This window comes from Chelmon rostratus, chromosome 12 (assembly GCF_017976325.1).
Source record: "Chelmon rostratus isolate fCheRos1 chromosome 12, fCheRos1.pri, whole genome shotgun sequence".
NCBI classification, from domain to species: domain Eukaryota; kingdom Metazoa; phylum Chordata; class Actinopteri; order Chaetodontiformes; family Chaetodontidae; genus Chelmon; species Chelmon rostratus.
Window position 1 is genome coordinate 4,780,562 of NC_055669.1, and position 16,254 is coordinate 4,796,815.

The 16,254-nt window shown below is 42.2% G+C and overlaps 1 protein-coding gene across 1 annotated transcript in view; it reads right to left on the reverse strand.

The window, feature by feature from the left end:
• The window catches only part of pappa2 (pappalysin 2), a 66,694-nt gene that overhangs the window by 27,183 nt on the left and 23,257 nt on the right, over positions 1–16,254 (reverse strand). The window contains exons 10-15 of the mRNA XM_041948812.1: positions 13,395–13,577; positions 12,343–12,646; positions 8,136–8,264; positions 7,935–8,020; positions 2,917–3,113; positions 967–1,080 (exon numbers count right to left, since the gene is read on the reverse strand). Coding sequence (XP_041804746.1) covers positions 967–1,080; positions 2,917–3,113; positions 7,935–8,020; positions 8,136–8,264; positions 12,343–12,646; positions 13,395–13,577 — 1,013 coding nt within the window. The remainder of the gene's footprint in view (positions 1–966; positions 1,081–2,916; positions 3,114–7,934; positions 8,021–8,135; positions 8,265–12,342; positions 12,647–13,394; positions 13,578–16,254) is intronic.

The window sequence follows — 16,254 nt, forward strand, 5'->3', positions numbered from 1 at the left end:
CTTAGTGTGGACCTGCACAGTTGATTGTGGGAACAGCGGCTGTGGAAAGATTAAATAATACAAAACGACTAAATATGAGAACCAGACACAGGTCTGGAATGGAAAAACAGGTCCAAATGCAGAGCAGTACACAAACCAGGACATCTATGTGAAGCGCTGTTGGCTCGAGAATGTCGGCGCTGCAAAGACAAGCTGGCCAATTAGGCATGCGAATCATTTCGACCGCAGCAGCAACTATTGTAATTCTGTCAACGCTGGCTTTGACAACAAATACAAATGTTATTAATTCTGAACCTTCATCACTGTTAATCACTAATAAACAATTAGTTAATCATATGTCATGTTTGAGAACATAGTAGGTAATTAACTTCTTTGTTGCTCTGCATTTTCTGGAGCCATAATCAATTATAATTATAAATTATATATTTATGATGACTAAGAGATCTATTTATGATTACAGAACTATTATTATTCCTTCTAATGCCAGTATTTGAATAACTTATGAACCTTTTAAGTATTTAATTATGAATGATGAGTTAATTATATAACACTTGGTCTTCCACTATTAGTAAACTGGTAATGGTCATTACTGAATGATTTTAGTACGCACTGGGTAAAAAAAACAAGACAAAATGTAAACACAGAATGAGTACAGACTTAGTCATCATTTGGTAATCATCTACAGATCATTAGTAGCCATAATTCACAGCTGACCTGGAAAATGAGTAATTATAGTAACCAATGCATTGTATGAATCAGGCAATTGTTAGAAAGTTAAGAATGTGTGCGTGTGTGGAGGTTTGAGCCAGCAGTCTGTGTGAGAGGCCCTTCAAGCCCATATTAAAATAGTATTGGAAAGTGCTGGAAGCCGTTGAAGACAGAGTAGCCACCCACAGTCATTCAGCAGAGGGGAAAACAGGTACAATATGTGCACGCACACACACAAACACACACACACATACGTACCTTCAGCCAGAATGCATGTTCTAGGTCATTTTTAGTGTCAGACTGGGCTGTGCAAGGGAACCAGGCATCGGTGGATGCTTTCTCACTCACCTCCAGGTGCTGGTACCTGCAGAGCTTCACACAAAACGAGGGAAAATACACCATTTTAATTATACAGTGAATAATCATAAGCATTGTTGTTTTTACCGCTAATTTTAACTGCAAGCATAACTGATCTCCAGACCTCAGCTGACCTTTTTAAACGTGACAAATACTTCACGTAAAAACTGTTTATCCCATTAGTTATAGTGGTGCATGATCTAGTTTGTGGCTTCATCACATACTCTACTTTATGACGGAACAACGGACGGTTCATATAATCTGAATCACAGACTTTGTGCTAATTTAATAAATTCTATCACACTATTTTGTGTCTTGAGAGGAGCCCAAATTCTCTGGCAGTGAAGCATTTGACAGGCCATGCTGACTTTATTCACGACACTTTGATTTGTTTTGTTTATTGCACCTTTCCTCATACAGACACTGTAGTGTGAAAAATCCCAGGATCTCTGCCAGTTCTGAGATGCTGGAACCGGTGCGTCTGATACCAACCATCCTCCCATGATAAACGTGGCTTCTTTGCCCAGCCGAGCAGAGCCCACTTAACGCTGCATCTTTTTTGCTTATGCTTCATTTGTGCTGTATGCGACCGCATTTCTAAAACCGTGACATAATTTAGAAGCAGTAATGGACCTGAGAGGCCTCATGTGTTCGCAGACATTTTATGGGAGATGTCAGAGCTGGAAATGATTGATGTATTTTGTACTCGAGCTGTAAAAAGAAAGAAGGGAGCTTTGCCGCATTCAAAGGTGCTGTGCTGTTCTGCCAAAATGTTCTCCAGAGTTATGTGCAAAGCCCTGTCTCTTCAGGCTTGTTCATATTAGTTGCTGCTCAGCTGTGTCACTGTGACCTGAGGCGTTTTGTTAGCCTTTGTTAACCCCTTTTTTTAACATTAATTTTGTCTTGAGTGTGGGCACAAAGGCAAAGGCTTTTGACTCACTAATGTTTTGATCCGTTGCTCAGAATGTAAAGTTGGCAATGCAAAGGGTGAGTGAGAGAGGCAGAGCGAGTGTGGGTTAGCAAAGGAAGGCAAAGGGTGAAGACTGAAAACTGAAAGTTAACTGAGGAATATTGCTGAATATGGATCTACTGAGGTCTCATGTAAAACTGGCTGGAAGAAATATTGATTAATGCAAAGAATAAAGCATAGACAGGTGTAATATAGTTTCCAGCCACCAGGGGCAGCACTGAAAACAATGCTGTTAAGCAAAACACAAGTCAGGAAATGAAGAAGAAATGAGGCTCCATCTTGAATTTCACATGGCGTATGTTGATGTGAATGGATTTTACTGGGTCTGCACTCCATTAGAAGCTGGGTTATACACAACTGAGATAAATGGGAATCCTCTGGAACTGATGCAGAAAGGTTCAGCTGATGTCTGCTGTGTTTGGTTTTCAACATTTGTCAGATGAGCAGTTTTATTAGCACCTGAAATGCCTGAAATGAATGCGTCACTAAAGTAGCCAGTCAGCACCATGATTGCCCCTCAGACCACTGCTCTGCAACACCGCCATTCTTTCTGTTGATCCAGACACATATACACACTCAATAAATAAACTGTAATACATAGTAAAAAACACTGGATTTTCCCCTCTGTGATTAAGCTGGTTCATCAAAATTTGCTGTCAGCCACAGGCAGGAGACTAAATAAAGCAGACCGGATTATGGCCAAAACTTCAAGCCTGCTGCCGTGACAAAAATAGTACACAGATGAGTACATTTTTCAAGCCTGATGAGACAACCAATCATTTTTCACATGCAGCCAGCTGCCAACTTTGTTCCCTCCCTTCCACGGGGAGTTTATTGTCGTTGGGAAGTCTTTTATGTGCCCTGTGGTTCATACTTCATACCTTGGTAAGCGATGGTTCCCCAGTGGCAGCACGGGCGGGACAGTGGTTGGGGTCCTGGTGAGAAGCAGTGGCAGTGGATGCCCACTGGTCTGTGTAGCCCAGAGGTGTGAAGTAACCACAGTCCTGAACGCTGGAACCCCGCTCAAACTCCTCACACACACCGTCACCATCAAAAACATAACACTGACTCGGTTCACCTTGGGAGATGGAGAGCAGAATGAGAGAAGAGGATTTATGAAAGAATATAAAGCCTGGTTTCTTAATCTGGCAGGGTGCACGCTCATCCCCCACTGTTAGACTCCCATCCAAATCTGTTTGTCAGTGAACCAAATCTGAGCAAATCTATTTTGTATTTTCGTTGGCCACTTTCAATGTTAGCCACGTCAACTCAACCATATCTGACTCTCTGTGCTGTCAACAGACTGTAAATTATGGTAAGAAATGAACTTTGGCTTCAATTAATTATTGAAGATCACAATAATTTCATAATTTTAATAGGCACAAAGAGAACCTAATGTGTGACTTGGCCAGTTAGTGTAATCCCAAAAGCACCACAGTCAGCCATGTGTATCTATAAGTCACCAAGTCACAGCAGAATTATGTGTTACAAATAACTGTCAAAAGTTGTTCTAGTTCAAAACAAAAATACAGACAGGAAGATATCGCTTTTGCCTGTTATTGTGTCTGCTAATAAATTTAGAATTTTGTTTTCTTATCAACTCAATTTTTAACAGCTCTCAAAAATTCAACAACATTAGTCCAGGGGGGAAAAAAAACAGTCAGTATATACTACGGGGGCTGGGACTAGCACCAGAGTAATAACACTTAATCTAATGCAACATTATGTACTTTTTTAATGCCATTTTGTCATTACTGGACAGTTAACTGCTGCCTCTTCTTAGTCAATTAGTCCAGCAGTTTCTTCAGGTCTAATGCATGACTGAATTCATCTGGAGGGAGAATACTGGGGAAAAGCATTTTTGAGTGTTTCCACTCAATTACATGATTTTCTTTTTTTAATTGCCATGCCAACAAACACAACTGACCAACTTTTAAGACTGCTGAAGATATGTTGAGCACACATTATATAACTTAAACAAGTGTGCATGTAGTATAACAAAAAAAACCCAGTGTCCGCTGGCTATTCCTGAGGGTTCAACCACATCTCATGGTCTTCATCGGTGGAGTTTGCTTATTTGTCATGGACACTTCTGCATCAGCTCAGCAAGATGCAGATGTGTGGTTGAAAGTTCCAAAAAAGGGAAAGTCATCGGACCTTGAGCTTTTGATTTGTTTTATTTTTGTTAAACTACTGTTTCCAAGGTCAAGAACGAACATTCACCATCAAGTTTTGATGTACTTTTTTGGCTTGATTTTCATTCATTTATCTAGCAACAAGGTTCTCAATCTGACTTTAGTGATGTGCCATGGAAAAAGCTCAAGGATGCTTTAAGATTTTGGTAAAAGGAAAAAAAATATTGTAGTAAAAACACACACAATGATGACAGTAATATCTAATGAAGGCCAGCAGGTCCTACACTATTTCTGTGTAAAGGAATTTTATACTTAACTAAGGATACAATTGATGTCATTTGAGTTATATCAGGAAAAAAAGGCTTTTACACTTCCCGTAACACAGTCCCCCCTGAGCTATGAGCAATGAATATACATGCAATAGAGTAATGGTACTGACATAATGTGCTACAGCAGTGTATCACAAAAAGAGCGGGAAGCATAAGCTGAACAACAGCTTGTAATGCAGCAGCTATTCATAAAGAGGGTGGAAAACATCAGACACTTCAGAGGGTTGGCCTCATTAACATCTGGACAGCTGCAGAAGTTAGCCAGACAGAGCCGTGTCAGAGAGTCAGCGCTGCACAATTGGCTTCAATTAGTCGACGGAAACATGTTTCTGATAAAAGGCAAATTAGGCCTAGACAATTCTATGGCATTTTGTCATCCCGAGTTCATTTGGCAATACTAGACCAAGTGAACTCACCAAACACCCCACCCCTGCTTTGACAACACCTGTGAAAATGATTAAGTCTTTTCAATTCCAAGTCTGTGTATTTATCAAGCCTCTCGAAAGAGGACTACTTGACAATCTTTGACTTAACTATTAGGACCATCTGTTTTTTATTTAAGGGCTGCATGCTGTAATCATATTGTGCAATTTAACCTTTATTTAATCAGGCAGTTAAAAAATTAAATTAGAAATCAGTGGAATCTATAAAAAACAACTTGAAAGCAGCACGTCTTGAACAAATGCAGCTCGTCCATGGCTCGTCTGTGACGGGGCGACTATAAAAGTAGTTGGTGTGGTTGCTGCAGAACTACGGTAAATTCTATTAACACGGAACGAGAGCAAGACAATTCAGGATAGCTGGAGTTAACTGGGTCAAGAAAATGTGGCAAGAAAACCCAAACAAATATTCTGTCTATGACTAAACACTACAACTGAATAATTGGTTTTAAGTGTTGCAATTTGTAAAAACCTGTTTTTGCCAAATTGTTTTCCTTCCTAGTCATGATGTCTTTTATTGTAAAACAAGAGATGTAATAGCTTCAGTCACGGCATGGCGAGCCCTGGTGGTGGAGGAGGAGGAGGAGGGATCGGTGTCAGCTTGTTTCCCCCTGACAAATAAATTGACTGGATGATGGAAATTTTATCCTCGTAACAAGCTCTCGTAACACAAGCCTTCCACCACACGTGAATAAGTACCATCCGGCTGCTAGTGGAAACAATGCATGGCCTAAAAAGGAAGTAACTAACAAACTGTCCCCTCTCAACTGACCTGTCACATCTTCTTAGCAACATTGTGGAATATTTAGAAAATCATCAAAAAGTTGGATATTATAAAAGCCATACTTCTGGCGACTGAGGAGCACTGTGGCGGACATTCCATTAGACAGAGGATGAATTTTAAGGCTGTGGAGGAACACCATATACCACAACAGTAGAGCTGATTTCTCATGTCATTGTGACTAATGCCTGCTCTCATCCAGCCCAAGTCTTTGAATGAGAAACAGAGGCACTTGGAGACACATGGATGTGCCGGACGTGAAAGGCCCGCAGAGTGTTTGAGGCCATTATGCTAGGTGTCACAATACAGCGCAGTATTCAGGGCGTGTCGGCGGTAAACAGCTAGTTATACGTGACATAATGAAATCACGCATGAGGGCTGTGTTCTCGATGCTTCCTGTCTGCTTCCTGTTTGCACTTTTTGAGTGTGTTTACCTAATATCAAGGTCAAAAAACATATGTTGACGGAGTCTTCAGCCTTCTGCTTTCAATGGAGTGTTTTGGGTAAACTCCCTTCAGTGTTGTGTGCTGTGAGGCTTCTGTTGTGGCCTGTCTGCATGCTTCAGACTGGGCGAGGGTGCAGACACAAAGTATTGTTGTCCTGTGGTGGACTCACAAACGACTGGGGCACTCACTGTGGCTTCTTTGTTTGTCTTTTGCCATGTTATGCTGCATGTTTTTGGTACTTTTTACTGCTTTTTTAACCACCTGGCCCAGAGTTCACTGAGCAACGATTGGCCCCGGTCCCATGGGTGAAAACTATATATGGGATTCATATCAAAAGGGCTGCAATCGTTTTTTGGGATACTTTGCAAAGAAGGATGGTCTGTTGATCAGTGCGTGGCACATAATGGAAAAGTGGACAGTCATTGCAAACTCACTGCATCTACCAGAACTGATTAACGCCACTGCGTATGGCACTTTATGTGCGTCTGGATACAGGTTAGAGTGAGAAGCATAAACGAGAACAAAAACAGAACATAAAACAGAACCTGAGGTCAGAGTTTAAACGTTAAAGAGCCTTAACAGGTGAATCTTTTTTCAGTAACTAAATGCTGAACACCCACCAAGTTGTTTTCTAGCAGCCGCATGACTCACTGAGCCACAAATGAACTGTTTCTTAATGCTTCTTGTCTTACCATAAATCTTTGGTTGTTGATTCTGAGAACAAATAATGCATTCTTGCCTGGACCTCACTAAACGTTAACCTGGCCTAAACCCTAAACACAGTTGCTCTTTCATAAGTCTAAGCTTCTTGTTGGGTAAAAAAAAAGAAAAAAGAAACAAGAAAGGACTAGAAATAATGACACCACCCCCCCTTGCATGATTTGATTCTGGCGGTCGGAACTACAAGGTGGCCTCCAATCACTTAACTATGGGGTCATTGTACAACAATTGTCAGAAGCAAAGGCTTTTACAGCTGGTTATGATCTCTCTCACTGGGGAGAGCTGGCCGACTGTTGCAGATGTGATTTGATAATAAAAAACGTATTACTTACTTTAGATAAAGCATATCAAATAAAATGAGAAAAGGCAACAATGTCTAAAACACGACTGTTATTGTGAGCTGATTTTAGCAAGTGTCCAATCCAAACCCACAACATGATCTTTGTTAAAAATCAATAAGCTCCATTTATCAATATATCAAGGCCTGCGTTGATTGCTTGAAATTGTTTAAAGGCCAAACCTTATTTAACAAAAGAAACATGCCTGACATAAGTTTTCAGAATGAACAGTGTACTTTACTGCTGAAAAGTGTTTTTCTGGGGTTTCTCTGCCAGCCTAATGTCAAGATGCTTCAGATTTCCAAACAAGACTTGTGACTTAGCAAACCAAAAACTTACTTTTTACCCTTCTGTTCATCTGTTTTCTCTTATATTGCGGTGATCCTACATTAATGGTTTGTGGAACCAGTTCAAGCCAGAAGCTTTTACGTCTTGTAAATTACATCTGATTGGCTTGAATTTTTTATTTTATTTAATTTTTTTGCTTAATACTGCTGCATGCACAAATGAGAGATTTCTGGCGATTTAGTGTCTGTTCCTTTACAAGGTAAGCATGGTGTTGGCTGTATCTATAGGCTGTTGCCTTTGTTTTGAGAGAAACCCCACTGCTCAACACGCTTTCAGTTTTAAGCTGTAGATATGTGTGTGTGCGTGTGTGTTTGTGTGTGTGCGTGTGTGTGAAACCAAGATGGACCAGAGACGGGACTCACCATTACAGTTGAAGCCCATCTCCTTGTGGCATTTCTTAGAGCAGCCATCACCGTCCAACAGATTACTGTCGTCACACTCTTCTGACCTGCGGCGAGAGAGCGTCATCAGCACCACCTTCATTTCCCATGCCATCTACGTTTTCAATGTGCAATCAGTCACCATCATCAGTCATGTTAATATATCCACTGAAGTGCACACACCCCTGTATGAGGCCATCTCCACAGTAAGGCTGCCCATGGGTGTAGAGGAGAGGCGGGGAGGGATCGCTGAGGAGGCCGTCTGCCTCCACCTGGATCATGTACTGGTACTTGACTCCCTGCTTGACAGAGCTGGAGAGGAGAGGAGAGGAGAGGAGAGGAGAGGAGAGGAGAGGAGAGGAGAGGAGAGGAGAGGAGAGGAGAGGAGTGAAGAGGGAAAATGGTTTCGTGATGGTTTCAAATTGTAAATTTATTTTGGCATAATAAAATTATTAAATAGAAGTCCACAGTTTGTTCTGTTCTTCTGAGGAGCAGTAAGCAACGTTTTTTACTGCTCTGCACGGTACAAACTGATCATATAATCTTTACAGGCTTGTTGATCGATACTAATGACTCATTCAATACTTGACAAAATAAGAAAGAATTATTGTGGTGGCTGGTGCCAGCGCAGTGCATGATGACCTAATTCTTTTGCAAATACCACAGCTTACTTTGTGCTATGTAGAGAGGAAGCTTTGTATTTGCAGTATGCTCCCCAACAAATCAATTCTGCATGAATCCTGCAAACAATGGCTCATGGGATTGCAGCAAGAAAAGTGAAACTTGCACTCACAGTGGCCTCTATCTGTAACCTTGCAGTATTCAATGACCTTAAAGCCCCACAGCAGGAAGCGTGTGTAATGATACCTTGGCTCCAGTGTCGGGACTATTGATCTGTTTTGGTGGGCTGTGTCTATAAAAAGAGCCTCCCTGTATTCCCAGCACAGATCTACTGCCTCTGTATCCGGCTGGCGCGAAAGCTAACCAGGAGGAGCACCGATCACTCATTATCTAAGGTCTGTGTGGTTTCTCCAGACTCAACAAATTTCCTTTATTAATTATGGATCAGAAATGGAAAAGAAGAATTTTAAAAACTCCCCACTTCCGTATTTATCTGTACTGTATCTATACTTGGATATATCCTTCAACCCTCTGCCACAGTGCTCTCGCTCTCAGAGGCTTCTCATCCTTTTGTGATAACTATGGTGATGTTTAGGTAATCTAACTCTTTTGCTTTGTTGCTCTCCACACTTCCCCCATAATTCTATTTTAAACTACAAACTCAATAAAACATACTACAAGGAGATTTTAACTGGTATGAAACAGTCTGATTTTAATACCGATGCCTCTATATGACCTACATAAGCAAACAAGACCATCAGCGACAAGATTGGCTATTTCTGTCTAGTTACTGTTAATGTCTGTCCCAGGGGTCTGATTCCTCAAAAAACTGGATGGAACAATTGGCCAGAGGAGCCGTTGTTTAGCAGTGAGTAGATGTTAGCCAGTTAAAAGGAAGCTGGAGGAGATTTTTGATGTTATATTTTGTGGTTATGACTGATACTGGGACAGGATCAGCCGAGACAAAAAAAAAAATTACCTAAGAACAAAAGAAAGCTAAAAGGATAGTGATCGGTCACAGGCGAAAACATTAGTCATCCTTACATTAGTCATTCAACATGATTTGAAAGGACTCAAAAACGATCGTGAATCGGCCTCCTAGACAGGTATGTGATATGGGCTTTCTCAACAAAATGACTGTTACCAAGCAACCTACTCTGTTACTGATCACTAACTCCTCTCCACTTGTCAACTTACTTTGTTACAGGTAGGTCATAATATTACAGGTAGACATCCTCCATAGCCAGAAATAGATACATTACCTCATTGTATGCAAACAGCTGTTTAAAAAAGAAAAATAGAATTAAAAAAAGGCGCTTCGTTCGTTCACTCGCTTCCAAAACAAATGCACACACTGGCCAGATCAACATCTTTATGACACCAGGGGCTGCCAAAATCAACACAGAATGAAAGTTCCTCGCTTTAACACAGATCATATGAGCTACCTGAATAACCACCGAGGCCAGCAGCGTAACATACTGCATGTAAGTATTAAACAGTGAACAAACATTGAGTGTGCAGATGTGATCCAAGGAGAACAAGATGCTTTTGCAACAAGGCCACACAAATGAATTGAATTGAAATCACGCTGTGGTGAAAAGGAGCCAGGGGTTGAACTCCTCTCTCTGCCTCTCTTTAATCATTTGTTACACAATTATTTCTCACACCTTTCATGTGAACAACCGAGCACAACGGCAGGAATGTGTTCCAGGTGAGGCAGTCTGAAAATGGGCACCGTTACCCCGGTATTTAAACCATATCGCATCACCTCTCTGTGATGGCTGGTCCTGTTCAGATAGTGTTTCCCTCTGTAAGAAAGGTGTTTTCCGTGGCAACCCCCTCTGCGGCTGGGGTTAGGGATAAGGTTAGGTTCAGGTTACAGTGAAGGGAAACACATATCGACGGGGAGAGAGTGTGGATGTTCAGAGCGACTGTGCACACTTGACGTCCGGGTGGTTCTGATCGAGCACAACCCGATCCTTGCTGAAGCCACAAGGGTGATCTGCTTTCTGAGCTCATTCACTGACGCCTCACACCCTTTTTTCAACAAACTCTAACCTAAACACTCACACTGGACGGCAACATCCTAATGCAAAATGCTTTGATGAACTGAGCAGCCCCCCTTGTCCTCTTCACTCATCGTTCCTCCTCAGTCAGACTGTGCTAACTGTGGTGCGAGTTCAGCAGGAGGAAACGGCGGAGGACCCGATCCAAGCAGTCACTGCTGGTGTTTATGGCCTCTGCTGCTCACATTTGGTTCACATTCAAGCGTCTGCTTACTTTCCCTCACCTCTGCTGTCTCCCTCTGTCCCGTCTTACCCCCCTCACCCCTTGCTTCTCCTGTCCTCACCTACAGTATCCTCCACTTTAGGCTTCATTTCTATGCCTCCCACACATATCTTTTGTCTCTATGCTCATCTATATATTTTCCCATTCCCTCTGTCTCCCCGCTCTCTCCTCTTCTTCTCATCTTCCCTTCTCGCCATTATCCCGCCCCCCCCTTGCTCCCTCTCCCTTCATTTCCAAACTCATTGCTCTCAAACACTCTCTTCTCCTCACATCAACCCCTCTCTGCCCTCCTCAGTCCCACATAACTCAATCCCCACTGGTTCTTACATCTTTTTGCACTTAGACACAGCTTGTGTAACATAGGAGACGTGTTCCCTGAAAAATAAACTGTTTTTGAAGCTGTGTCCACCTTAACATCCGCCCTGCTCGGTAAAACGGCAACATTTTCTCAGAAATTCAGAGTGCCACAGCTTTTCAAATCAGCCCCGAATGATCAGCAATCATGTGACACAGCCGTCGTATCCTGGCAGGTACTTATCGGCTTTTTGTGTACAAGTTGTATCAGGCGAGCATGAGAGGAGAGAGATTTAGGGTATTTTTTGGGAGGGCTGCTTTTTGGTGAGATAAAAAAACTGGCTTGTGGCGGTGCATTTGGATCCTGGTTAATCATTTGGACACCCCACAATCCGAGACAGGATACTGTACAAACTGATTCAACTTAGCCCCGAAACTTCAGCGTGCTTTTGATTGAGTATATGCTTGTTGAAACAGATTTGGATCAGTAGCCACAGCTCGGCATCCGCATGTTGGAAACATTTGTGTTCTGAGTTTTTCAAACAGAACCAGACCCAAACACTTTTGAGAGACAGATAACTGCGGATTAGCAGATCTGAGGTATGCTGTGGAACTCGCGCTCCACGTTGGCCCTAAATGACTCAGCCCTCAGCCCTCAGCGCTTCTGATGTCTGACAAGGCAGTGTGTGTGTGTCTACATGTGTTTGTGTATGTCTCCCCAGAGTTAGCAGAACACAACTTCCACGTTATAAATATTCATCTACACCTGAGAGAAAACCGGGCTCAGGAACTTGCCTCAGGTGGAGTTCTGGGTATTTTAGGGTGGTTTGGATGGAAAAACAACACACCTGTCACTTCTCATTACGCACTGTGGTTACCTCCTGCATAGCAAAGCTTTTCCTGATTTACAGCAGGAACAAAAAAGGTCTCTAAGCGCATTTCACACATTGATGTAATGCTAATGCCATTAATGCCTGCTGACCCAATTCACATGTTTTTGGTTCATTCTCAAGCTGGGGTTACTATTGCAATGTATGGAGTGGCCAGGGCTGAGGGGAAAGCCATGTCATTTGCGTTTGTTGAAAAATATCACAGAAAAATAACTGTAAGGCAATCTTTGCTCAAACTTAATTGTAAAATGCAAATGAATGACCTCTACAAACACCCAACAGTATCCAGCGTCTACCTGTCAGTGAACGTCTGCTGGGTCTGAGGTGGGGGGGGTTTGCTGGTGAAGGGTGGGTGCCGCTGAATCCTGTACAGCAGAGGTTGGCAGCTGGAGCACAGAGGGCTGCCAGGGCCCGAAGACAGCATAGCAGCATCGATCTCCATCTTCTCATCGAAGGTGCAGAGTTTTATGGCAGCGATGGCGGCGTTGAGGGTGTCGAGGCGCAAAGTGAGGGGCATGTCGCAGAAGACGTGCTGGGGTCCGAGGTTAATGCTTTTCCCTGTGTCCGTTATCAGCTCTATGTTGGCTATGGCTGGGTTGTCTGTGACAGGGAAAATACAGATGGCTGTCATTTCTGTTATTTTGAACTACAATATCCAGCTGTGCTTCTACATTTCACAGATTAGCAAGGGTTAAATCTGTTCATGGACAGTGACATGTGACTGCTGGTTTTCAAGCATTTCTCTCCTGGTTAAATATAAGAACAATGAGCTCCTGGTTAGCTGAAAAAAACACTGTGTGCATCACACCTTCAGGAGATCTGTCAAGAGTCCAAAGAATCACACCTGCCATAAGCAACAACCAGTGATAAAGTTTAAAATTCAAGCTTGCTGGATAAACACACCAGTTTAAATCTGCTCATGTTTGCTAGCTAAGGCAGGACTCAGGAGTTTGGGCTACTGGTTACATCAATTTCTGCAGCTGCTTTCAAAGTGAGGCTTTTGGATGCGGAGAATTTGCGTCACTTGCCGTCTATTCGTTGTTTAATAAGCCTCACCGCACACTGTTTACGCTTCCAGTCTCCCAGCATTTCACCACAAACAACTTCTTTTTTGCATTTCCAAACTGCGTACTGTTTTCTCGAAGTCCTGCTGACTGATGTATTACATCTCCTGCTGCGTTCAGTAAATGTAATAATGACACATTTCACATTCAGGCACATATATTTATGCACACAGAACAGCAACAGGATACACATTTAATCAAAGGACAAAGTGTTTCTCCTCAGGTTTGTGCTATCTCACACACAGCAAACTGATGGTATCAAGCTGTTATGGAGTGACACTTACTTGAAGAGATGTAGGTGACCCAGAGGGTGAGAGCATGTGGAACGATAGGGTGGAGGAACCTTAGCGTGAGGGTGCAGCCCTCTGTGTTGGGACATGGTGAGGTCACATTAGTGTCATAAAGGCTGAGCTCGGGACTCCAGGCCTGGAGACTGGGATCGCAGGGCTGCTCCACATCGGGTGGGCCTGGGGTTCAAGAACATCGCAGAGACACACATGTTTGTATTCATGCATTTTAAGGACTCGCAGTGACTTCATCCACTCCATAACCCTAAAGCTGGGAACACACCGTGAATCAAAATCCTGAGACAGCCATGATCAGAAAGTGCAGCGAGCCCGCAGCGCCCTCCACAAAACAGAAAAGCACAGCGCTCACAGTGAACAGACTGAACCTGTGTGCTTGACTGATGAACCCCTCTCACACACTCTAAACCTGCTGCTGGGAAGAATATCTGAGGAACATGCTCACACACACACACACAACAGTACATTCAGTAGACTAATGGCTTGATCTGAAGCTCTGTCTGTCATTTGCACCTTGTGTTTTTTCTTATATGTGGGAGTCTGTTCAAGGTAACGCAGGCATGGCAAGCACAGGTTGTGAAACTGAACTGGTCAAGTGCAACAAAAACAGAGGCTCTGTATGTGTGTGGCAGTCCAACCTTAACCTGTGTGTGAGATCTGGACAGTGACATTTGTCTACGTCACTTGTATCACGTATTTCATTTTATTTTATTTTTGCTGCTCCTCTCACTGGTTGAAGTGGTGATGCTCAGTTGGAAAAAGCCTGATGAGGCAGATTCTTTCAGTTTGACTCTTAACGAAGAAGAGTCAAACTAATAACTGTGTTTTTTTTCTTCTGTATTGTATGTATACAGATGTATTTTCTATGTATTTTTCTGTTGTCCTGCCTTGTCCTCAACTGGTCTTGTCCACTTCCATTTAGTGGCGACCAATTTAACACATGTCTTAGTATCATACCAGCAAACAGGAGCAGAATTTTCCAGTTGAGAAAGTTACGAGTCACCCCTCCTTTACAGAAAACATGGCCCACGTTCAAAAACGCAGTAATACGTACTCATATTCACAGGAATATTACGTGTCAGCAGTGAAACTAGGCCACCTGGTGGGGGTACAAACTGTACAGTCAGTCAGAGACAGATAACTGCGCGTGTACAGGCCTTGGTTAATAAACTATGCTGCTGCTCAGTGAGTTGTTGGTCGTCTGGTGCATAACTACACAACAGAAACATTACAGTAACTCCATTACACCAGACAAAATGAGCTGTTAATTGCTAGCGTTGGTGATTAGCACAATGGAATTACATTACGGTAGTGCTATTATCAGCTGTGTCCCAGGTGAAAGACAAATAAAATCAGGATGTTAATGAGGTGTTAAATATTTCACACCCGCTATGATCAGCCATGTGTGGAAGCACAATGGATCGCCAAGCTGTCAGACAGACAAAGAAGGGCAGGTAAATGAACCAGAACTGTAAACTGTAAACTCTGGAAGCTGTTGCCGTTTCTTAGCTTCCTACTTTTTCACAACTGCTGAAGTACTAGACTTTAATAACATGTAATATCTTACATTAAACTTTGGTTTAATATACTAATTATTCACGATAGAGGAATCAAATATGAAGTATGAGAAGGAGAACTGGAACTACTGCCGACGTGGAGCAGGTGGAATTTATTGTGGAGCTGGTATGCTTATATAAACAGCATATGGAACATACAGTAAGATCAGAGGCAGGATTTGGCATCACAAAAGCACAGGCAGTAAAGTAGAGCAGGTAATATATGGTCATGAGGCTGAAAATACACTACTGGCACAGAATCCGCCAGTTCTGCTTGTTAATTTCATCCTTGTAAATTCAGGAAACATGTCTTTTTTGGTGTAGTTAACATACCATGTCCATGAAAATCATACATTCATGGAAAATCACTCAGCTCTAAAGCTCCACGCAGCTCAACAGAGGGCTTCAGACTGGGTTGTTGTTTCAGTTTTCCTGTCCATAAGCCCACTCATGTGTCAGGTTGACATGAACACAACTTCAATGGGATGATGATGTTGGCGCTCCGGGTCTGAGAGACATAACATTAATGGAAAAAAAACACCCTGAAGTGGCCAAAAATGTTATTAATGCAGCTTTAAGCCTTCCCATTGATGATAAGGTAGATGGCTAATTGTGTGCATCCCATCATTAGAAGCCAAAAAGTATTTTTTTGTTCTAGGGTTTTTTTTGTTTTGTTTTGTTTTTGGATACTTTTATGAAAAAGGCTGTTGAACCACAAGGCAGAATAATCATAGATATTCATCTAATTACTCTTTCACTAGTGTTACACTTTCTGTATCAACTGTCCCTGTCTCTGCATGAATTAATGCATGTTTATCAACACAGTTCTGCATGAAATATAATACCTAGCAAGTAGGGACAATACTTTTCACATGGTGATGCAGAACACATGGAAACCTCCACAGCCTTCACACACAGTGGGTTGAGTGTATACTGTACACAGTGCAGTACGAACACAGTGTGCTTACATCAACTCGTCCTGCACATCCTCTTGTAGACCAAATCAAACTCATTCCATTGTAGTGGCCACGTTGTTTTCTCCTTGCTCTTATATTCTGATATTCTGTTTTATTGATCTGTCACTGTCTGATTTTTAGATTGATGTTTGACGATGTTCATGATTTCTTGTCCATGTTTTACATTTAGTTTCAGTGCTGTCTTGGTGCGTGTGGTTTTCTGCAAATAGCATTCTTTCCGTTCTCATATTTTGCTTGTGTTACTGCATGCTTTATGCTTTTGTTATGTTCGATATGTTGGATGTTCTTTCTTCCTCTCGCTTACTT